The sequence below is a fragment of the Papilio machaon genome, chromosome 3, assembly GCF_912999745.1.
Source record: "Papilio machaon chromosome 3, ilPapMach1.1, whole genome shotgun sequence".
NCBI classification, from domain to species: Eukaryota; Metazoa; Arthropoda; class Insecta; order Lepidoptera; family Papilionidae; genus Papilio; species Papilio machaon.
In genome coordinates this window covers 6,827,762-6,854,227 of record NC_059988.1, presented here as the reverse complement: position 1 = coordinate 6,854,227, position 26,466 = coordinate 6,827,762, and the positions used below count along the sequence as shown (strand labels likewise).

General features: G+C 32.5%; 1 protein-coding gene across 1 annotated transcript; it reads left to right on the top strand.

Annotated features, from left to right (window-relative positions):
- On the top strand, window positions 1-26,466 carry LOC106710334 (nose resistant to fluoxetine protein 6). The gene is made up of 13 exons (XM_045686343.1): window positions 1-207; window positions 9,136-9,481; window positions 20,159-20,340; window positions 21,215-21,414; window positions 21,683-21,815; window positions 22,071-22,146; window positions 22,415-22,523; window positions 23,169-23,324; window positions 23,505-24,014; window positions 24,115-24,284; window positions 24,770-24,946; window positions 25,332-25,528; window positions 25,880-26,466. The coding sequence occupies exons 2-13, from the start codon at window positions 9,223-9,225 to the stop codon at window positions 26,009-26,011; spliced, it is 2,301 nt and encodes a 766-aa protein (XP_045542299.1). The 5' UTR covers window positions 1-207; window positions 9,136-9,222; the 3' UTR covers window positions 26,012-26,466.

Below are 26,466 nucleotides of genomic sequence, written 5' to 3'. Positions count from 1 at the left end.
GTGCTGTATACTTTCATACCGGCCGGCAGTATTCGTACAAACGCCGTCGCACGCGCAGCACCGGCAATACTTTCAGTTTTTATTTACGTACGACGTTTTCCAACATTTCCTTTACCGTCAATTCCATGTATATTGAATTCGGGTAAAAAGTGGAATTTACGTGTTGTTTAAGGGTTCTACGCCTTGGATTTTTTTTTAGAAATTGTGGTGAGTTGATTTTTATTTTTATTATTTATTAATCTCATTGTTATAGTTTATTTAACTAATATAAAATAAAGTAAGCTAATAATTTTGATGACAAAAATAATCAGGAGAAGTAATTTGAAATATTTTATGATTTTTTTTTATTTTATTTAAACGCTTTTTTATGCACATCACCAGCATAAAAGATTTTTAATTAAGATTGCATGATAGAAATCGAAACATCTTCCTCGAAGTAAATTAAGTATATTCAGATTTTACTCATATTAAAAAATCTCTACAAAAAATTTACTATTGTAATATACATGTATACATTATATTAAATTCAACAACTGACCTATCATAAGTCGTATCAGATTAGTGTCCAGTTTGTCTATGTTTATAAGCGGCCTAAGTTCAACGTCCGCGCTGTCGGAATAGAAACTGCTTGGTACTGCGTTGAAAAAAAAAACTATTTACCATATGTCATAAACCAACTTATAATGAGTAATTAAATGCGAATATGTGAAGGCCGGCCAGTATTTTATGCTCTGAAACATATGAAATTGTTTTAATTATACTGATTTATGCAATACAAAATTTACGTTTCACTGAACTGAACCTTATTAAGTAAGCGCTCATATTTCAGTTGTATTACTTCATTTAATTAAAATGGTATATATTTTTTTTGTTTTTAAAGTCTTTGGTTAATGAATAGCGATGTGTTGACGTAGTAAGTGAAGTTAACTATAACTATTCACTCCCAAAGTCGTGAAGTACTCCCTCTTAGTCTATATTTAGTATGAAAAATCTACTCTTAGTCTTCCTTAGTGTCCAACGAATGACTCTTAGTACATTATACATATTTCCTAAAGATATAAAAAATTTACACGTCGCCGCCACCATTTGTAATTTCGTAACACGATGTACAAAATGTCAGACGCGCTTGTCATTTGTGAAAACAGACTGCTTTTGCAAGAATCTGTTTCTGTTTATTTTATAGTAAATTTTACGAAACAGCAATTAGATATCTTTTTCTGTATCTTTGCAATATTGCGTTTAGTTTGTTGCAAAGAGTTTAAGCGATTTTTAGTGTGCTTAATTAATATCTGAAGATATATACATCATTTTTGATTATAATTTGATATATATTAATAATATTTCTGGGCATATCCGGGAAGAAATAAAAAAAATGTGAAGTACACACTAAGCCAAAGTGTAAGAATACGTATTTTCCCGCATATTATGATGGTCCCCAAATCTTAAACAAAAGAAACAAAGCACTGAAACCAACAACTAGTTTCAATTCAATCCCTTGAAAGTTAATACAGAAACAGGTAAAGCGTCGGTGGCTCAGGGGTTAAGCACTTGACTTGCAATCTGGAGGTCATGGGTTCGAGTCCCGCCATGTACCAATGTGTTTTTAGAGTTTCGATTTGCCTATGTACATTTATCCGACGTCCCAACGGTGAAGGAAAACGTTATGCAACCTGCACATATCTGTGAAGAAATTCAAAGATATGTGTGAAGTTAACCAATCCGCACTCGGCCAGCCTAGTCACCCCTAAGTTAGGGGAGTATCCAAACCCCTCGGTGGGGATGTACTGTAAGCTTGATGATGATAATGAAAGTTAAAAAGAGGTGTTATATGAATTTAACACAGAATTTTTTTTTAATATGAAGCGAGTAACTGTTCACGGGAAGTTAATTACTAATCTGCCAGCTGTGAACTTACAGCGGCGTTCTAAATGGCGGCCTCGATACCGAAACAACAAAGTTATCCAAGTTTGAAGCATTTGAGAACAACCCACGAAATTTGTAATAAGATCCAAAAATTTAATTAAGCCGCGTGTTTAATACTTAACATTTGGAACTTGCTGCCCAAGACAAAGTATTACCGACATAAATTTTCAAAATGTTCCGTGGTCATTTTTCACAGCCATAGTTACTGATGCTTAGTTACGCATACAGCCAACCATATCCAAGATTCCTGAGGCTATTTAATGTGAGCAGCAGTGTTTCATTTCTATGGCAGTCCTACGGGCGGCGTTCTAAGTTCTGTAATGAATGATTTTGAGTTTACGACGATGAGCTTCTTTAAAACCAATATTTTTCCTCTTACAAAACCCGAATTACCGTTTAACGTTTTTAAATAAAAAAATGAGGGTATCACAGTGCATTGATTTTGTTGTAAATTATACCGAGCTATTGCTAATCGATTTCGATATTTCGATACTGGAAAAGTGTGTAATGTTATCATAACAGTATTAATTAACCCAACGAAGAAGCTAAGCGATTGCGTAGAATGGGTTGCGTAAAGCGAAGCGAAACAGCGGGCCTTTGAGTCGCGCTCCATTACATGCCGTGGAACATTTACGCCACTCGTTTGTAAAAAATACACATGTTTAATCAATTCGCAAATTAACCCCTTAAATGTATGCCACGTCCCTTATACTTTGAACACAAGCATTACGTCGAAGCTCCCATCCGCATCTAATAAGCGTTCAAATAAGAGATGACAAATAAAACGAAACGATCTCTTTAAATAAGATGGTCTCGGCATGAACTTTCACCGGATTGTTTGCGGATGACGAGGATGTCTCATTGTTACGTCATCAAACGTTATTTTTAACTGCCATTGCAGGAGTAAGTATAGTTAATTTTATTTTTCTATTTCAATGAAATCAGATGAGGCTAAGAATCGATTATAAACTTCGTCAGCTAAAATACCTACAAGTACATAGTATTGAATCTTTACGAGGATTGAAAACACAAAATCTTCAATCAGCTATTTCTCTTAAACATCAAAATTTGTGAAGAAAATACCTAATCACATTGACAACTGTTGAAAAGATAACATTTCAAAAGTTCTTAGAGAAAATGTTTTGTACTATCTGTTATATTAAGAGGGACGCTGCAAAGGGAGTGTTTGTACGTGAGTAATGAGTGCCATTAGCCCACCAATAGCCTGCGGCCTGTCGCAATGAATCACTCCATTACTTCTTTAGTTCATTCCAGCACCTTAAACACATTTAAAAGATTTCGCCTGTAATCAATTTATTTATAAAACATTCATTGTCTTCAAAGTTTACGCCCTTGAGACCTTTCACGCTTTAGAAAGCGAGTTTTTTTTTGGAAATAATTGATTAAAGTAATAACGAATTGAAAAGGAATACTTAAAAATAAACTTGTGTTTTATAAACAAAATCGGTGTTAGGTTAGATTCCGATGGTTTTTTGTTTTATGTACCTCACATATTCTAAAACTATTGCAACGAGCTTGGACCCTTAAAGCCTAACTTTAAGACGATATTTCATTGAGATGCTCAACAGAACTTTTTGGAATAACAATTTATTGTTTCGTAGCGAAGTTAACTTACCAAAAATTTGCTTAACTTAAATATATAAATGTAATAATAATTAAATGAAATGCAAATTTATAATACAACTTCACTTATACAAAAACTACTCCATTTATACGTTGGTTTGTTAAAAAATGAATATGCATTAATGTTTGTAACAATCTTAAGACGATAATAATAAAACTCACTTCAATGAGAAAGCATGTCTTTACGGTTAACTTGTTAATGTTATAAAGTGCATTTGTAAATATAAATTAAATACAGTTGCATGCTTTCGAAATGCAAAAGTGAAACGCATGTGGATAACAACAGAAGTTGAACATTCTTCAGAACATATGTTTTAAATTCGAAATATTCTTAATGCATAAAATATTGTTCCATATATATACATAATAATAAAATTGGAGTGATTGTATGTATATCGAAAAAAATATTTCGCATACTTGCTGTATATGCATTTATGATAACGAAAGACGTGTTTTCTCAATTTCTGTTTATCTTTCTGTCTGTCCGCAAGGCAGCGATTGGCCGATATTAACGAGACTGACGGAAAGGTAGCTGATGCACATGAAAATCTTATATTTTTTTTTTAATTCTGCACCGACGAAGTGTCGGGCAACTGTTAGTATTTTATATTATCACAGTTTGATCATTTGTACGGTACAGCACACTTAATTATTTTTATTTATTAAATGAAGATTTCCAACCAAGGCAAACGCGTTCAGATAATCATCTTTTATTTTATAAAATTATGTATAAATGCATATCATAATGTTCGTGGTTTAAAAGTATGTATACAGCATTGATAGTAATAAGCCCAAGGCAAACATATAAAGTAACAAACATAAACAAGCGATTAATGGAACATGCGAGGTGATTGTGCCAAGTGTCGGCGTTAATGGACGGTTCTATGTCGCAATATATCAAGTTTTTCACGTGCTTTTAGTTAAAGCATATATATGACTTTGTTTATTTTTATAACTTTAGTTTCGTGCATTTAATATGCTTTGGCTGCCGCTGCAATTAAATTATTAAACTAAGTAGCTGGATTTCATAAAATTATCGAGTGATTTAGTTGAATAGAAGTTTCATCTGTAAAGTAAAATGGGTCTAACTAACCTTATTTTACTGAGGGTTTTCAAAAATCTTTCAACAACAATTCCAATACGTTGTTGTACATGTGTTTCAGCAGTGGAAATGCTCGGTAACACAAATCTGGTAACGAATTCATAAAGATGTCTAAATGACCTTGGAGAGTGATTGCGAAACCTTTTATTCTTTTATCGGCTTCTGACACAAACCATCGCAGACTGTACAGTTCCAGATACAGATGCGAACCATAAACCATAGAATGCATTAACATTTGAATGTCGAAGACATTTATCGTAGACATACCACAATACACATTGTTGTGACAGAGGCAAACCACAAGCCACAGCGTACATGCAGTAAATTTAGGTCAGCCATACATGTGCCCTGTCAATGTTTGATGAATGCGTCTTTATGGAAAACAAAGAGCATGCATTTACATACTCTAAACATAAGTATAGAGTAGAAAATATGTATTTTTTTAAATTAACATTGGCAAGAATAAGCTTTAAAATTAATAACATCGTCTACGTAAGACCTAACCTCGATATCGACTTCATATTTTTTTTATTAAACCGTAGAAAAAATTTGTTTAAGCTCATAAAACCTTCAAGTTCCTTTGTCAAAACACTGATTCAGACCATAATGAGATTACCCCTTTCATAATCTTTGGTAAAAAAAAACAAAGACAACAAATTGTTTTCAGGTGTTTAAGTATTTCGAGAGTGAAACCCCACGATTAAACAATATAAAAATCGAACTTGTATTATAGGAACAACTTGAATAAGGGACAACCTAAAAATGATAAAGTAAAATATTATATTAAAATTTCCCGTCACGTTTCGTTTTCACCAAAATAATTTATAATTTTAAGCTGTAATATTATAAAATCGTTTCGCTCGACGGCGTCTAATTGAGTTTTATTATAATCATTCATTATCAGCTCACTATACGTCCCCACCGAGGGACTCAGAGCTTACCCTAAGACAGTGACTAGGCCATAGTTTTATTACAATAGATATTCTTTATTGTGACGAAGACATGGCGATGAGCGGACGGAATTAATTTTTGAATTTAAAAACGTTTTCATATTTTGTTAGGGATTATCCCTATGAGTCTGAATAAAACCTTTTTCTTTTACTGGGCTATATTAAATTCTGAAACATATGCATAATCAATATATTTAGATTATGTTCTATTATTTTACATCTTTACCAAATTTCATTAAGATCCGTTGAACCCTACCGGAAAAACCTTCTCACAAACATCCATCCATTCATCTAAACTTTCGCATTTATAATATTAGTAACAAGTAAGATAAATTTGAGATAGTTTACTTAGAATTAGATAAATATATAAATAAAATGAGAAAATTTCCTTTCACAATCGCTACATTTCGTTAGTTTCTCCACAATACCATATTAATTAACTTTAGTCGAATGCGACTAAATGTTTTAATTACTCCTAATACATAATATTAGAAAACAGTAGCGTTTTATTGTTAAATTAGATAACACGACAGAAATATAACTATGAAGATAATAGCACACTTAGAACATACAGCGATGGTTGTTGTTAACGCCACTAACACATAGTCTGTACCAAGGTTCGAGCCTGCCCTAATTAAGAAGTGACTACGGCTTAAGTCAACCACGCTGGTACATTATGGAATGGTTGACTCCACACACTTTTTGAATATCTTCGCAAATGTGTGCTAGTGTTTTCCTACATTGTAACACTTCTACTAATATTTATATATTAGCTGTACTAAAGCCGTTACAACACAATATGAAATCCAATCTATCTCAATAACTGTAAGTCCGTTAAATCTTAAATGCCGTAAGACTTTGAACACACGGTACATAAAGTGATACGTATTCAATTATATAACGTACCGGTTAGTCGGCTGTACCGATCAGCGCTATAATGCGGGTTTGCGCCTCACTTCTTATGTATAGAAGTACGAGAGTACGAGATATCTGGAAAGCTATTTTGTAAAACTTGCTAAAGCGGCACATTTTTTATTTATTTTAAATAAAACTTGTACACTTCCGTGTCATGATTGGAAAGTAATTAAAAAAAGGTTTTGTTTGCATGTAACATTGTTTTCGTAATATTACTGGCCGAAAATAATTATCACACCAATGTATAATTTTATGTCATTAACTTTTGAAATGCCATATTAATTCTCTATCTAAAAATTGTAGATTAATAAAACAAAATCTGCAATATTACTATAAGATTAATCTTCTGTAATTAATCAATACTATTTTGTTATTTATTGCTTTCATGGAAAGATCGTTTTCTGTAATCATTAATAATATCCATACATATCTAACATTACTCATAAAGATAACCAGAAAATAGAAATATACATATAATGCAATTTTCTAGTATGCTCTAAACCTAACCTCGGTATCATATTGCACACAAAACTACAACGTTACACAATTTTTTTCTATATAAATTACAACATTTAGGTCAAGATTTTAAAAAAAAATTTTCTTTACCAAACGAATCGTACTAAAGAAGTTGACCGCCCTTTTGCCCCCTGTCTGAACGCTTGAGTCAAGATCCTATCGCTTGAGAAGGAGAGTGACTCATCGAGACAAGATTTCCTCCCGAAACTCATTGCGCTACGTAATTCTTTGTCACGTTTATCTCCTGGATGTCTATAACAAAGTATAAACAACAATACAATACAAACTATAACAAAAATATTGTAATATAAAATGTTAAATATTACCTAATACCTATATACGTAAACAGGGGCCCCATTTTACTCAAAAAAATATTTGATATTGAAACCATGGCCTAGAAAAGTTTTTGTATCACATTTCTGTTACATGAATTATCACTTATGCAGTTTTAAATGAAATTCCATGACATTTGAAATTCATGCTTTGCCGCCGTTTGAGGCAGATCTAACATTAATGACAGTGCAAGCTCACCCGCGCCCTCTGTGCGGAACTCTCGTAAATATTAATCGGGGACAAAGTGAATTCTCGTAAGCGAACAGTACAAAGGAGAAATTTAGTATAATCTTTGAACTTTGTTGCGAAATTTCTCCACAACAGAGCGGAATTGGCGTTAAAGTTGCTTCGACGTTAATTCGATGCAAAAGAAAATTTGAAAATCAGACAGACTTTTAATTAGCTCGACTAACGTCTACTTTCATTTTAAAATTTGACACATTTTACTTAAAACAAATCTTCACGTTAGACATTTAGTTGATTCACAAGTGCATATTGAAAAAGAACGGTGCATATTGAAAAAAAAAGAAAATTGACACAGTTTTCATAATAGTCAGCGTCAAAAAATACTTCACTGGAACTTCATTATTCTTGTTTTGATTACAAGATTCTCAAGAGAAGATACCATATACTTATAACATTAACCTAGTTCATAAAGATATACCGTTTAACTTTGTTAAGCAGTAGAATGGACTGGTATTTAATTATTTCTTTTTAATTAACGCATTCATTAACATTTCGCTTTAAAATTGTTTCATAAGTATATATTACGAAATTTTATAATACATTAAATTAACTATGATATTTTTATAGAGTAGACAGACACACTTTCTCATAGTGATTTCGCAATTCGCAAGTCAGTGTGGTATGTAATGAACGAGCCGTAGATCCGATCCCACGGTAATTTCCAACTCAACAGCCTCGTCGGATGAAATCGATTTGCTTCCGGAACAAGGAAACGCTAATGAATTCTTTGTTCTAATGTTTATAAATATTTATATACACATGAATGGTGTACTGGAAGATTTTTTAAGATATAAAAACCAGCCTTCACATTGAACGATTATATAATTCTGTTCAATTACGATCTTCAAATCTCTTTAGTAATTTAGACAGAAAAGATATTAACATATAGTTTAGACTGATTTTAAACTGCTTTAAAAGCTTAAAACTTAAATATAAAAAGAATTTTTCAAAGGTTGATTAAGTACAGGTAAAAACTTCTAAAATGTTTAAAGCTAAGTTACCAAGGGAATACAGCTAACCTTAATAAGTAAGCGTTAAAAATAAAAAATGTAGCTGGCTTCCTTTGGTAAGGTATATGAATAAATTCTCAGAGCAGAGGCCTCGCCGCCCTCGCCTTGTAATGAACGTCCGATGTATTAAAAAAATAACCAGGAAAAAGTTCACAAAATGAAAATTAAAAATTAAATGTTAAATAAAACGGTTGATGGAAAAATACTCAAAGTTTGTTGCAATTAAGTGAATAATTATGCAATCAATAAATAATTATTAATTATGTTATATTATTATATTAATGTGATTTTCATATGTTTATAATGTTATGTTGTTTCTGTCACCCTTTGATTTAAAATTTAGGCTTTAGTGAGGATAAATTATTTCTTTCTATTATGAAATCATGGTTTATACGTCAAGCTTACGACGAATGCTTGATTACAGAAATACGATGAGATTAATGTTATCAAGATATTAAATTAAGATTTGTTATTTAACTATAACTTTTTGTTGCAGGGAGATGATCATGATCATCACAGAGTATTAGTGTAAGTGGAGTTAGACTACGAGTACTAAAATGTCAATGGTGGTGTAGTTCAAACAATGTGTGTTTATTCAAATACAATGGGCAAAACAATGTTATTGTTATTTATCTCAGTGTTAGTGTGTGTGGTCAGTGCTGATGTTAACTCAACGGATGCGGAACAGTTACAAGGGTCTCGTATGGCCTGGATTAAAGGTCTGGTGGACCATCACGACTGGCTGGACTTACTCGACAATGTGACGTTACCTGATCAATGCGCGTCCGATTTAAGGCGGTATGTTATCGCTCTGAACAAAGGAGAACTGTGGGCATCGAAAAGTAAGTTTTTTTTTAAATTTGGTATTATTAATGACTGAAGCTCACACTCTCTTAAAATGTCTCTGCTATTAAGTAACCTAATTTTATCTATACTTGTAGGTTTATTTGCGTGATTTTTTTTTTAAATATATTGCATTATACGATTGGACTAAATATGCATATTTTGGTCTTAAAATGTCACTTGCAAATAATACTTATTTTGCGCAATGTTCATTTTGCTAATAAATATTTTAAATCGCAATTTGCAGTGGATTTCAATTTTAAAACATAAAAAATAGAGTCTGATATCTTTTGAATATCATAAAAGTTAACGTAGTGTTCTCAAATGTGTCTACCTCAATAATCTTGCTATTTTTCAGATGTGATCTGAATCTAATTTCATGCTTCAAGTTACAATATAAAATAAAACAGAAAAAATTTTACCAAATAATCACATTAAAATCATTACTAAATAAATATATACATACATTAATAAATAAATAAAATTTACTAGCTGTTGCCTGCGACGCCGTCCGCGCGGAATTAAAAAAGAAAACATGAAAAGTAGCCTATATGTTCTTTCTGATTATGATCTACATCTGTGCCAAATTTAATCGAAATCCGTTGAAGTTCGAAATCGAAAACCGTTGAAAATGTTTGAAGGTATCCCGAGGACAGGCCTCGGGATACCTTCAAACATCCATACATCCATCCATTCAAACATTTACATTTATAATATTAGTAAGATTTTAAGATAATCCGTCTTAAATGTTAGTTTAAAGTGATCTTAAAATAGATATTTTTAGCTTAAATGCATTTCCAAGGTTAATGGTTCGTGTTTCAAATCCTAAAAGTTATTTAAGTAACATTAGAAATCTTCAGATTAGTGTTAGAATGCCAAGGTTTAGATTACTAATTTAATTAGCTGAGGGTTTCAAGAGTCAATGAACGTTAGTTTTTACAGTTGTTGAAAAAAGAACCTTTGAATTCAATTTTAGAACAGAGACGAACGGAGATCGACGTAAACGCTTTTTTAATTAAATAGCAAGAACCTCTAGTTTTCTTTCGGATCAGTGCGACTTTTTGTACAGTAACGTAAATAGGGTTTAATTAGGTTGATGACAAATGCCATACTTCATATTAACATACTTTCAATGTAATTTTAATTTTTTTTACAAGTTTAAATCTTTTAGTATACGTTAATATAAAAAGCAGACTTCTTAACATTAAAATTGTGTGTTTTCAGATCACATTATGTATAATTTTTGGCTTAGGAAAATTGGAAGGAATAAAAATATAAGGATTTCCTGTCTTGACAGGGTAACCTTTGGTAGATGGGTCTACACGTGAAACCAATATATAACACAGTAGCTTACTGACTTAGCTGTTTCTACGGTGATTGTCTAGTTAAGCCGACTTGTAACATAACTTTTAATGTATTGAGGAATAAGAGCTCAAAGTGTTTCATTACACGCCGCCCGTGTGCGGTAACATAAGGAAATCTGCTTTTATCTTCACGCAACCTTTACTAGTTAATGTTGCAAGCGTGATCAACATAATAACATACAAATTAACTTATAAAATAAAGTTATTTAAAGGTTAACTGGCAAAGTAACAACGTGACTTGACTCTTTTTGATTGAGTTTTAGTTACTCATTGTTTGAATGGGGACAAAACCCCTCATAACAATTCGATTTTCGTACGATATTGCGATGTGGATCGGTTAAATTTGAACCAGATAAAATAAAAAAGTTAATCTTATTTACAACGAATGTTTAGATGGATGGATTGAAAGATGGATGGATGGATGTTTTTTGAAGCTATTTCCGGAACGGCTCAACAGATGTTGTTGAAATTGGACTCAGATGTAGATCATAGTCTGGAAGAACACATAGGCTACTTATAATTTTTTTTATTAATTCCGCGCGGACGGAGTCGCAGGCGATAGCTAGTATGTAGTATTAGATTGATCATTGCCTCAATAAAGCGATATCATTCTCAATCTTCATAATTTTTGTTTTTGTTGGAAAAAAGTCAGTTTCAAGGTTGACCAACAGGACAAAATAAAAAGAAGGTTCGAAGTAGTATATTTCATTACGAGTATATAATAGCACGAGTATTTAATAGGAACTTGTTCCAACTGTCAACCCTCACCTTCGGCTGCGCCTCCGCTCGGGTAGACATTTGTCGGAACTCTTTGCAATTACAGGCTTTGCGCACTCGTAATGAAATATACTAGAATGCATTCACACTTGTCTCTAATACTAATCTATATATATAAAAGAAAGTCGTGTTAGTTACACTATTTATAACTCAAGAACGGCTGAATCGATTTAACTGAAAATTGGTGGGCAGGTAGCTTAGAACCAAGAAACGGACATAGGATAATTTTTACCCCGTTTTCTATTTATTTTTTTATTCCGCGCGGACGGAGTCGCGGGTAAAAGCTAGTGTGTTATAGAATGTATAGTCAAATAACTATTTAAAACAAGTGTCTTCACAATAAGAGCGAAATTAGTATGTATAAATTTGGTATGGTTAACTGTTAACGATTAACTTTAACTTGCGTTAAATTTTCGAGAATTTAACGCTTTAACGATTAACGAAGTTAATTTTTTTATTAACGAATTAACGATTAACGAAGTTAACTTTTTGATTAACTGTGTCTATATGTTTTTTCATGTACATTGAATGCTGTTTAACACATCACTGATCACATGTTTGAGTCTTGGTGACTTTCTCTTCAATAGTATCGCTATGTTTCTCAGAAATCGAACCGCTATCAATGAATCGAAAGTCGACCGTTTAACTACTTCTAAGTTATAGAGTATTAGTAATATAATTTGGCGACGGTAGAGTCACTTGATAGGACCGAATATCATGACAGATGTGTTAACACAACATACTGTAGTTTTAAATTCTATAACTAAAAGCAATATTGTATTTTGAGTTACTTTATTATTTCATAAGTATTAAATCTATATTTAAAGTAAACCAAATATAACTAAAGGTAATGAATGTGTTATTGGTTTATGAGACTCTAAGTTCATTCCGTAAAGTTTAATTCTCTCAGTATTTACAATTCTTAATTACGTGCTGTATTATTAAATGAATACTTTATAGTATTGTTAGCTTTGAGCTCATGTTTTCAGAGGTTAAAACACAGCAAGGGTATTCCCCACTTAAGCACCCCTTTGCATTTCGCCGATACCCAAAATTATGTTTTGCGTAGTCTCATGCGAAATTGTAAGCAGCCATAAAGGTTGGATTATTGCTCACTGTTATTGTAATTAACCGTGGCTTGTTTTGTTTCTCTCTTTATATTGAATTTTAATGATCTTGGTAACTTACTTCTTACTAATACTATAAAAGCGAAACTTTGGATGGATGTTTTTTCTACCAATCTTCAGAACGATTTTCGTATTTACTCGATAACTCCGCAATGGATCAACACATCTTATTTGATACAGATATTGAATATAGTCTCGAGTAACAAATGAAATACATTACACATTTTTTTTAAATTCTGCGCTGACAAAGTCGCGGGCAAAAGCTAGTGGTTAATTTGTAAGAGAAGTCACATCATTGAAATATTTTCATCGTTTAAAGAAATAATAGTACATCTTTGAAATAAACACTATGTAAGACAATCATCCACTAATTCATTCTGTTCATATACTAGGCTATGTATATTTATCTTAGTTAGCGTATATAATAAAAAAATATATACTCCAAGAGAAATCTATATTGCTCAAACCACAGATGTTATATCACAACCTGTTTCTATTTACAGAACTAGTTTTGTTCGTGCTCATGAATGAAATTATATATAAGCGGCTTGTCTACAACTGGCCTATGACTATTATAAGATCTATGGTGAGCGGGTTATTGACTTACTAACCTCTATAATGAACAAAACTGCTATAGATACATTAATCGTTTAAACTGTAATTTAGTCATAAGAAAACGTTATTACTTTAGATAAACGATTTATAATGTAAGGTTTGGTCGCTCTATCAGTTCTTGAACTTTAATACTCTATAATGTAATTCATGTAAAATTTCTATCGACTGTTCTGTCTGTAAAGACGCAAGCTTTTGTAATCTTTTTATAACCAAAGATAAATAAGGTAGTCAAATTTAGTTTTAACATTAAGCAAACCACAAGCAAATATTAGGATTAGGCATCTTAGTATGTGAAGATTATTTGAAAGGATCCTTTAATAACTTAAAAGATGGAGAATTTAATGAAAATGTGCACATACTAATAAACTCTTATTACTATATATATACTAATAAATCTTACAGCTGTACTCAGATACATTAATTAATCACTAAGGGCGAGATCTTTAACATAAATGTCTGAGACATCTACATCCTTCAGTTATAACTGTACGGTTAAATTGTACAGTTCTCTGTTTTGCTACACACGTAAGTTTTAACTGTACAGATCTACAATTGAAGGTGATTAGCGAATTAAGGTGAATTTTTATTAAATCATTAACCAACTTTGGATAGTTAATGAATATGATCTGTGTGTTTCATGTGTAATTTTTCTGTTGCCATTTTGTACAAAATTGTGCAAATTTCAGTATAAAATATACATGAAATTGCTTTGTAATAAAGAATAGAATGGCATACATATACATTGAAACATATTATTTGCATTTTACTTTCAAAAAGATGTAAAACCTTGTTTCTGTATATGTTTATATTTGGATATATTAACATTATTCAGATTTCATTATATCGACCCCGTTTACAATTCTACATAATGTAATTTCAACATTTTTTCTTGTATTAAAGTATTTAAGGATTATAGTAAACAGACATATTTTCTTGGTATCATTTTCATTAGTTAAAAAAGGGCGTAATATTTAACAAAATATATTTGGTAAAATCTTTAAATACCTACTAGTGATGCAACGGATGTCTGTTTCCGTTTCCGCAAGTGCGGAAGTTCCGCGTGCTTTTCAACATCCGTTTCTGCTTCTGTTTCCGCAACTTTTATAACGGAAATAAAACGGAACTTTACGACGGCTAAGAGATCCAAATGCGCGGCGCGAGACGGGCAGTCCGTGCGCGGCCTTTCAGCACTTGTCGCATTTGTTTGTTTACGTATTATTTTGTGAATTTAAGCGCGTAATATTTTCTGCTGCTGTTTGAAACAATCAGTTTCTCTTGCTGGAGTAAACTGTCTAGTTGTTGTCCATATAAAATTTGACAACTGGCAAAATGTGACTATTTCATACTTACGAGTTATTAAATGTACTTTTGAATAAGTGATAACCATGTAATATATCATCATCATTATATAGTTAGAAATATATTTGTCGTTTGTCAACACGAGTGGTTTGGCAAATTTTAATTTGTAAATAGTGTAATTTTGTTTCCTGAAAATAAATTTAAAAAAAAAACGCGTATTTTAACTTATTGCAGCGCAGTAAAAATACATACATTGCATTACAATAAATTAAACACGAATACAAACTGTTTTTAACGAAAAAAAATTTTTGTAAATATGTTTTTTATTATTATTTACACTTCTGTTTCCGCATCCGTTTCCGTTTCTGCTAAAATTTATTTTTGACATCTGTTTCCGTTTCTGGTTCCGGTAAGACACTTCCGTTGCATCACTAATACCTACATGTGATCTGAAATTAAGAAATTCGAGAGAGAACTAAAATAATGGAAATGGATCTTAAAGTCAGTAGTTTTAGTGATAGGCCTCCCGCAGTTCGACAGATGTGAGCAACCACAGATCGGTCTACTTTAAAGAACAGGCCAGATTTTACTTCGGATTTTTTTTATACTACTAGCGACTACATAGCGAAGCGTACTAACTGAATTATTAAATCTTTTAATTATTTTTAATGACGTATTGGACGATGAGTGGCCACTCCGACAAGTCGCGTGGCCGAGCAGCAGCGTGGCCGCATGGGGCTACGTTGGGCAACGCGCACCGGCCTGTGACATAACGCGGCCGCGCGCTCGCTTGCGCAAAATGCGCATAATGTGTAAATCACAATTTCATAAGTAATCCGTGAAAGTGAGCAATTCTTTTCACTCACACGCACCGCCCATTGCGGCATTGTTTGATGTTCTACTTGTTATTTGATTCTATTATTGATTCGAGTAGCCATGATTTATAATATTAATGAGCTTAATCCAATACAGACCGCAGAATTCACAAGTATTATGAATGTCGAAATGTACATTAAGCGAATTTCTCATTATTAAATTTTCATCAGAAATAAGTACTTTGACTAATGTAAATACTTTATGTTCTATTAAGTCAAGTCTAACTACGTTAAGTACTTACTAAATATGTATTTAAGCGTTCATTAAAATTACAATCTCATTAGTACAACTTCTCAGAATAAAGCTTCGAACTTTCGGATTATAAAACATTTTGTAATCTGACTTGGAAAGTCCAAGGCTCAACCTGTCACCCATTACTACATCATTTCGCATTAAGAGTCAAAGACCCTTCGCCACATTTCATACATAAAGTTACAACTTAATATTTATTACTTATTTTATCGTATACTAGCACCCCCAAGCTCGCTTGATAATCTTACTACAAGAAATTGTCACCTTTCCAAGTAAACAACAACTTGGCATAATATATTCGGGATCGTTGGTAGCCTATGTCTAGTCAATGTTCTACATCCATACCAATTTTCATCCCGATCCATGCAGCTGTTCTGGAAATACGTAATAACAAACAAACATCCATTCAACGAAATATTCGCATTTATAATATTAGTTAGAAGTAAGCTAGCAATACCATATAGCACGGTTGTAACATGAACATAACGAGTGAGATATAAATTCTAGACCAGTTTGTCGTATTATAGGTAAGGGAAAACTGTGCGGTCTGTAAAGGAAAAGTGGCGGGAACCTGTTATTATGTAACGTGTCCTACTGCCGGTGTTTATTTACGTAAATTTATGTATTTAACATATGTATGCGTATTTACCTTTCGGATGACGGATCACATTACACGTCAGCTGATGATGACAGAACGAGTTAGAAATTGTTAGCTTTAACGACAAGTTCACACTGTCTAGTTATTGTATCTGATAATGGGTTTCAAAACATATTTTCAAACTTTTTTTAGTTTTTGATCTTCATTTATTCACAAAATGATTTTTGAAAACAAGACTGATAGAAGGTAGCCATTTCTTTTTCTCTTTGCTACGTAACAAAGTAACTATCAAAATATTTTATCATTATAAGTTTTTACGCCTCTTCTATTGTCTCTCTCTTGCCCGTTCTGTCCCGCTCTTATTCACCCTGCTCTACATCCTCACGAAGACATCAACCTTTCTCACTAGTTAACTGTCGACTGATCATACTTTTGTTCCTTTATGATAATAAACAAAAAACTTGAGAGGTGTCAAGGGACACCCGGATGGAACGAAGTTCTTTTCTATTAAATAGTAAAGGAACCAATGTTTATTCTATGAATAAAAAACTTAAGTCTTCACAAGAAGTACATTTTATTTCTATGAATTTTCGTTATATATTGTCACGTCGTTGCCATGGTGAAGTAGCGCGCAAAAAGTGTCGTGACAACTTATCGTAAGAATTTTTTCCCTCTAGCCCCCTTTCACAACGCGCGATAAGGAACTTCGTTCCAAAAAGACGATCTCAACCGTGGGTTTTAGAGACCATAATCGTTGTATAAAACATATTGTCATCCATGTTTGACAAAACAGAGATAACAATATGTTTTGAACGGAGATTTTGGTCTTAGAAACCCACGGTAAATGTATTATATATGATGTCGAAGGCATAGGTACTCATTATTTCATTTATTATTTATTGTACATTGTAAGAGGATAATAAGGACTGATAATCCCATCAGTTATAGTAAATTCATCTTTTAATAATTTATCACGCTAATGGGCTTTGAACATTTTGATCCGCACACAAAAGTGAATGTTTGATCACAGGCTAATAAACTTGGAATATAAATAATTAACATTGCTGATTTATGAACAGCTGTTATATTAATAGTCTTAGTTATACTTGCGGTAAGTAATTTCGGTTAAAATGCTCCCATCAGACCTATTTTATTACAAATTTGAATCATAAATATACATAACGACGTTGAATCTATTTAAGTGGGTAGAGGTCAATTGTAACAAAAATTGTTAGTTTATTTATTTATTTTTTATTTCGCCAAATAATCTGTGGCTAAAAAGACTAGTGTTTGAGAATCGTTTAGAAATATTTTTTTTAATTACAAAAACTCATAGACTATTATAGGTATAGTTGATTTCAGGTAAAAAATGTCTTAAGCAACGTATCTAATCGTCCATAGGAATCTATCAAATTATATTATTTATCTTCTTATATCAAAAGTTAATTCTAATAGTTAACACAAAGATACTTTTTTAATAACTTGTTCGTGCGTAGGATTTAACCTAAAAGTCTATTCGTACGATTACTAAATTTTAATTACCACGTACACAAAGCAATGCTCATAGACATCGATTGTTTTGTTAATAGGAAATGCAATATTAGAAGGGAGTAGTTAAGTGGGACAAAGTACGGCCCTGACACGGACAAGATAATGCAGTAGTAGATGTCAGATTATACCAGCGTTAGTTCGTTATCGCAAGTCATGAATTATTATTGTACGAGTAGGATTAAATATAAAAGAGCATAGATAGCTTTTTAATATGGACGTAGATATTAAAATGTAGTTGAAGCTTAATTTAAAGAGTTTTTACTTGATTTTTTATAATCTTAGAGATTTATAAATAATTTTACACATATTTAACTCGATCGGTTCTTGCAAATTGGGTCTTTTAACATAGAAAACTATAGTAGTTTGATATACTGCAATATTTTGATCACATTTTACTACACAGATTATTATAGTTCAATTTTTATATTACAATGTTTTAACAAACACTATAATTTAGGCGCTGACCTCACATTTAATTTTTAGAATGTTATAATGAAGATGAAAGTCTATTCTCACCTTGATAGATGAGGGTCAGAATGAATATAGTGGTTGTTTTATTCACCTTGTAATATTTATCTGCTTCTGAAACAATAATTAATTTCAAATTATATATAATTTACAGCCTTACAGTACAATGTTTTTAAATAAAAAGATAATTATAAAATTACTTCAATTTAAGTTCAAAACGAAATCGAGCCGCCAATTATTTTGTTAAGATATTTTCTACATAATACATTTGTATTTAAAACAAACTATTATTTAATACTAAAAATCCCATTGCGGATTGCGACTGTCAGGGAGTGTAATAGCTTTTTTTATAGTTGAAACAGCATCGACCCGATTCCAATTCAAGCGAGCAAGCAAGTGCACTTGTGTTGGAAAAACATTCTATTTCTTCTATCCGAGGAACATTTACGTTGATCAAACGACGCTCTTTCGAGACGTTGCGCGGCTTTTACTACTACCAAGAGACGAAGATAGTAGTTCTATTTACTTTGTATTACGATGATAATGTACTATAGTATGAAAGATCTTAAATCATCCAAAGTATTTTTGACTGCAATAAGTCTGCCTTGTTGGAAATGAATGACATCAATGAGCATTTCACCTACTAACCGAAAAATGCAGTATGATTTAAAAATCTATGTAAAATTTATCTTTTATCATTTTGCCAAAATAATTAATAAACAAACAAATTTACCAAAATAACCGAACAGAAAATTTGCGGAATGACATTACTCGTGTTTTGATGACGGAGATGAAGCTGAAAGATAATAAAGATACGCAGAAATCTTTTAATTGTTTTAAGATTCAAAACTTACCTAAAAGAAGAAAAAGAAATACTATTCTTAGAGTAACCGCGCTAAATTTAATAGGAACAATGCCAGTCTGTAATTTCAATGGTTGAAAAGTTGGTAGTAACTTTTTAATATAACAATAAACATGTTGAAAAGATGCCAGATAATAGTGCAAGTTAAATAAAGAAAAAGTTCAATTGTTACGCGATTGCAGCTACAGTTTATGAATGCAGCGAAACGGAATATTAAACTGAAAATAAAAATAAATGTGTTGATTAAAATATTGTACTAAAATAATATTGAGTAACATTAAAACAGGATTTAATCTTTCAAAAACATATTACACAGTACAAAATATATATAGCATAAAGTATAGTTTACTATTATTTTCCTGCTATAATACCAGAAAAATTGTGAATAAGGTTCCTTTTATGTAGTCCGGGTTTTCTTCAATCGACGCCCGATCAATTGGTCTCACGATCGAACCTATAAATGTCGTGATATACGTGTTGAAAAGCTAGCGACGTGATAAACGATCCGTACGCTTTATATGCTTTAAAGGTTCCACATTACATAGTATTTTAAAACGAATATAGCTGAGCAGTTATTTATTTATTTTAATTTGAAAAGAGATGACTTCTTCATAACGTAGTTAATTTTTATTCTGCATATAGTTATGCTTTGTTGTACCAAACTCATTTATTTTATTTTTGTAAATCACTGGCACAAAATTTTGCAGTGGAGACTGATATTCGATTTACTATTTCAAAAAATCTGGAACTGTTAAAAATGCGTAATTTAACTTTTCATGGATACATTTAGTTGAGAATGTAGAGATTTAAAGCTTTATCCAAATATAAAATTGTCTTAATAAATTTATTATAATCAAGGTATAAATAATATTTTTTTTATATTGCAGTTTTCGACGCATCTGGTCAATACAGCCCCAACATCTTGTTCGGCAACGAGTACTGGCTGGGCTCGCAGAATGCGTGCGCTGACCTGCAGCTGCGCCAATATTATGCGCAGACGCCGCCTTTCAAAACAACCTTCTTTGTTGCCAAGATTAACCTCACTGTTGACGCTGATCATCTACCGCAAGTAAGATATAATTTGTTTCTTATTTCAACATCGATATATAACAGTAACATGGAATAGACGTAGAAGGTCAATGGAATGATAGCTTAATAGTACATAAATAATACTTGACGGTAGAGCTCGCAATATATACACATGAAAAAGTAGCTCTCCTGTCAGTCGGGCAAAGAAAAAAACATTGTACTTATCAATTAAACATTTGTTGGTGATTTGTTCATGCGTATAATGACCGTCCCTACATCGATACGCTTCATAGTCCGCATCGTTATCAGTTTTACAGGAATGACAGCTTTCTACACTTGTTAGCTTTCAATGAAGAGCTTTTGTTATGACGTCAAACACAGCGATAGCGAGCGTTTGGAACAATGGCGGTATGGACATAAAATTTATGAACAAACGAGTTCCTAAATATTTCTATCCTAAGTCGTGGCGTTTGTTTTTAGAACCGTGTAATAAAAAGCTGAACTTAGTCATAAATCGGGCTCTAACTTTTAAAACGGGACGGAATCTAGGTGAGTCGAAGCTCGAAGCTCACTGGAGAGGGAAATAAATTTCCTAAATATGAAAAATTTAAAAGTTTGAATTGAATCTGAGTTTATATTTTATTAAAATATTTATTACCAATATCTCTATCGTCGAAAATTGTTTACGTAAATTACAAATTTAAAATTTGAAAAATATTACTCCTATTTTCTTGATTCGTCTAAAAAAATGTATGTGTACCTCATTATTTATGTCCCTTTTCATCGCTTGACTGCATTGCAGTTTTGACAGCGTTTTTTCCTCCATAATAACTTTAGTTTTATACATTGCTATGTACCAGGTTTAGTTTACTATCAAAAACTCGTCCAATATACTATGTGTATTTTTGTTTCAGAGTAGACTGATGTTAGTGGGTCAATGCGTGCCGGCGTCCTGCAACAACAGTGATATTGAAGCGGTGTTAGCACCAGTAGAGACCGCGGCTATAAAGAGAGCCCAGGACAATGGAATTAAAGCTTCCTTCAAGACGCTATACGTGCGCCCCGTGCCTGGACCGTATAATTTATTTGCAGATCTCAAGGTGCAAATCCTAGGGTACGCGTTATATACTTGATTTTTAGTTATTTCTATCACAGTTATATATACAAGTATAGTACGAGTAAGAGTACAAAGGATACTTTTGTTTGTATTCTATTGTCTTGAAGGACCATAAATTTTGAAATTCTTAGATTTATTTCCAAGAGCGGTACATTGTAAAATCAATTGTAATTTCGCGTTCGTCTAACCAACGTTTTTTTTATTTTACCCCTGTTTCTGTGTACCTTTGATATCATTACTTTTATTATTCTTTCGTATGTTTTAGATCTGTAATGATAGTGGTGGTGTTGTGGATGTTGGTAGCGTCCTTCTACGAAGGCTACTTGGAGCGGAAGTATAGAAAGGCCGCGGAGTTACGTGACCTTGAAGCTCGTCAAAACAACAATTATAAACCCTCTGTTGGTACTTTCGTTTATGTGCCCATTTTAACGGAGATTTATTATATTAATTTTAAATAATGTTTGTGTCTTAAGTCTAAGTTTAAGATCTGAAAAATACAGTAACAATAAATTATTTAATGCAGAAACGACAAAAATATACATTTATAAATTTTATTCTTGCTTCTTTAAATAAAAATCATTCGGAGAAAATGACAAATTCTCAATTTTTCTACCTACTACAGTGATAATTTAATAGAATCCTTGTTTTTTCAGCCAATAACAAATTTATCAGAAGAAGATGAGAAAATAGAAGATGATGAAAATAAAGAATTACGTCGTGATAGATGTGGTGAGTTGATTATTACTAAAATAACATTATCATGTGGGCCTAGCTATATGTGACAGTTGGTTTCCTGTCATCATCGTCAATTATGTCAAAATTAGTAAGAGATTTTTGGTGTACTTTTCGCCCTGGGCACTGCACATATATCAATACAAATTTTGTCGATGACGACACGATGGTGATTGATATATTTGGGCTAGGTCCACTTATAGTTTGATAACTTCATTGTTTTGTTATTTTGATGGATTGAATAACATTATATGTTCTGTTACAGGAGTTTGGGCTGAATTATTGTTATCGTTTTCGATACTATCGAACGGCAGAGCAATTTTGAGCACTCAAAAGCCTAATGACGGAGCTCTGACCTGCTTACATGGGATGAGGTACTTTTATGTATTTATGTCTTCTATTCCTAATATCTGAGAGTCGTGAACACCTTCGCCGATCTTGTTTTTTCTTTTAATATTATATCGTTTTGGTCACTCACCGAATTAAAAACATAGAAGGTAGTTAGTCGAATGTGGTGTGGATCTAGCGAGATAAAAGCATTAGACTGTGGATCTTCGTCATTTCCTTTCTACTGTAATATAACGTACAACCTACTTAAAACTGCCAAACGTTTTTTACCATGACTTCTACATCTTACTTAAGCTTTACGGTCGTTTCCATATAAATGAAATTTCTATTAAACTTAATAATAAAATTGAATTCGCATTCTCGAACCGTCTCGAGAAAAACTCATTATCAGTTCGAATGAGAAAAAAATAATCTATTGTCTGAATATACATATTATAGAAAATCCTATTAACATAATATAATAAAATTGTTTATATTCTTATTTTGTAAAGCTATGAGATAAAGAACACATTGTTATATATTTTTCAAATAATAATCTGCCTTAAGTTTTAGAATCTGTAATGATTGAAAAACCAAGAATTCGTCATTTAATTTATCACCTCGTACATTATTTGTTAATCCAATTTCATTGTTTAACAACAAGCGTGTTACTTGTATTTCATTGTTTTCAGATTTATGTCAGTGATATGGGTGATAATGGTTCACACGTACTTAACCGTTTGGTACATCGCCGACAACAAGACAATGAGGATTGTCACCGAGAGGAACTTCTTATACCAATCTGTAGGAAACGCCTCCTATTGTGTTGATACATTCTTCTTCATTAGGTAAGATTCACATTTAAAAAGTTCTTACAGTGATTGAAAACATAATACGAAGAACTAAAAAGATGAGTGTAATCAACCAATCCGCCTTCGGCTAGCGTGGTTGATTAAGATCTAAGCCTTATTTAGATTAGACTTGTATCGACTCGAACATGTGTTTTATTTAAGTACATTTTATTTCAGTGGGTTGCTTGTAACAGTTCTTTTCTTAAGAAGCGAAGACAAAGCTGCCGCACGAAGAATAGCGATGGAAAAGAAGAAAACAAACATCGAAATAAACAAAAATACAAATGGTTTTACAAATTCAGCTCTATCAGTGTCTGTGATAAGTCAACAATCTTTCTCCGAAGATTTGCTAGACCAGCCAAAGAATAATGTATACTCGAAGGGAGAACTATTTAGAATGGTCAAATCGTTTTTCCTTCTAGTGATGTATCGTATAGTTAGGTTAACTCCAGCATACGCTTTTGTGATTGGTGTAAATGAAATAGCATTAAGGTATACGCATGACAGAACAGTCTTTGAGCCGGCTATCTTTGACCACATTACGTGCGATCGATTCTGGTGGCGGAATCTTCTATATATCAACAACTTGTTCCCTCAGAAAGAGATGTGTATGGTATGGTCGTGGTATATGGCTAATGATACACAGTTCTATGTAATTGGAATCATATTATTATTGATATCAGTGAAGTAAGTACCAGAATTAATTAATTATTTAAAAAAATGTTTCATTTCCTTTTGTGTTTTAAACTTAGTGAAAATAATTGGCTTCTCAATTTTATTTCAACAGACATATAAAATTTGCGATGGTATCACTTATAATTCTGCTAGCAAGTTCTTGGGCTACGACAATATATATATCAGTGTGGTATCAGTATAAAGCACGTATTCAGGAACCCTTCGAAATGTTTGATCCATTGTACGATAAGCCGTGGTCCAGAATAGGCCCCTACTTAATCGGTAAGTTCTACTCTCATTGACTATAAAGTAACCGTATAAGGCGATCACATTCTGTTTTATTGCCTCAATAGATCCCTTTTATAAAGTGGTGAAAGACCATTTTTTTAGAATTGGCTTCCATTATTCAATTGTTATGAATTACTTACAATCTCAAATTAGAATCCAGGTTACAAAATTCTATTGAAACAAATGATTTGTTGTAATAATTGTAGATTTTTCATTTAAAATATTTGTCCCTTTATACTTACCTCAAATATTAGTATTGAGTAGTTAATATTACATAAGTAAACTTATTCTCTTAAAACATAAAATTTGTACAGTAAATTCATAAAATAAATTAATGTAACTTCTAAAGCAATAAAGTCTATACAAAAAATTTTAATTAAAAATTAACATGTAACTTTTAATAAAAAAATATCAATTTTGTTAAAAGTGAATTAGGAAAAAGTATTACTTTATTTTTTCTTATCGTAAATTATCCACAGGAATGGTAGTTGGATGGTATTTGCACAAAACTAAATGCCAAGTGAAGATGCCATATTGGCTTGTGGTGGTGGGTTGGCCGTGCGCCTTAGCCATTATGGCCAGCCTTATCTTTGGCATGGTCGACGGCTACTTTGAAGTTTGGCCGACGGCTTTCTACGTCAGCATTGGACATACAGGTAAAGAGAGACATCTAACTCACGTATATAAATCTTAACTGGATTGAATCTTTAAGATATTTTATTGACGTACATTTTTGGGGCCAGAAGCCCACGCGGGCGTGTTCAGAATACTCTTAAAGTTTTAATTACCACCAATTAGACCAAACATAGAAATATTGTTTTATTTTTCTTCAAAATAATGAACTGCAAAAGACAATTCCATCCGATCTCAAGTAGCGATATGGTTGAAAGACGGTATGAACTGCTTTAGATAAAGCCGTATTTACAAATACTTTTAAGGCACCCATGTCATGATTGGGCGGAAAAATTGATGCCAGCAATTTATTGCAACCCTTTACTTTACTTCTTTGGGTGTTATATAATCTTCTTTGGCATGTTCAAGGTTGGGGTGTAGCGATGGCTTGGGTGGCTGTGGCGTGCTGCTGCGGGTATGGCGGGCTTGTGAACTCCGCGCTGTCGTACCGCGGCGCGCTGCCACTCAGTCGGCTTACCTACTGCGCCTACCTAGTACACCCCACCATCATGATGTATACCTCCTTCCTCATGGACGGACCGCTGCATCTACAGAACTCAATAGTTGTAAGTAGAAACCTTAGTTGATTATAGGAGTCTGTATACCAGTTGAAACCAATAGGTGGACTACCGGTACCACATCACTCCATCTTCTGACTACTGGGGTCAATGCAGTTCTTACGGATGGCAGACAATGGTGGAAAACAAAAGAAATACTCTTTTAATGTATGTCTATTTCCTAGAAATTGAATTGCAATGCTTGTTCCAATTAAACTTATCCAATTACTACAATCGAGACATCGATTCATAAGTCATGAGTAGGGTTCAGTTTTTGTAACAACTTACTAGATCTCCAATGACTTCCCTCTGTCACCTGAGGTACTAAGCTGTTATTACACTATTTTTTTTTATTTCCAGTTAACAATCTACGCTGGATATGCTGTGATGGCGTTTCTAGCATCATTCGCCATATCACTAGCATTCGAAGCTCCAGCTGTGCGACTATTAAAGATTGTGAGCGGCGGCAATAAAAGTAAAAAGGGACAATAATAGCACTCGCGACAGACCTTGTTTTATCACGAGTATGCCCATGTTTTCTCCCGAACAATAGGATGAAAGCATTTCTCGAACAACCTCTGTCTAAGAGCTTTTTTTGCTTGAACAAAAATAGGCGTTTTATAATAGATGTACATATATAGTTTTATTCAAATTGGTGTTATGTTTTACATCTAGTTTTTTCAGTTAATATTTAAAGGTCAAGTCTAACCAAATTACTATCTATGGTCGAGTTACTTACTGCGTAAACAATATCTCGATAAGCAATTTAGGCCTTTTATGATTTGAGCTTCTTTTCAAAACTTCCTTAATTTAACAGCAATTTTTATCACAAGGTTTAAATTACTTAGTTTACCTTTTATCATGAAAAACATGCCTGCGATTCACAACTAATATTTTGTAAATATCAAGAACTTTGGGTAAATCCCAGTCCATCAATTTTCATAAAT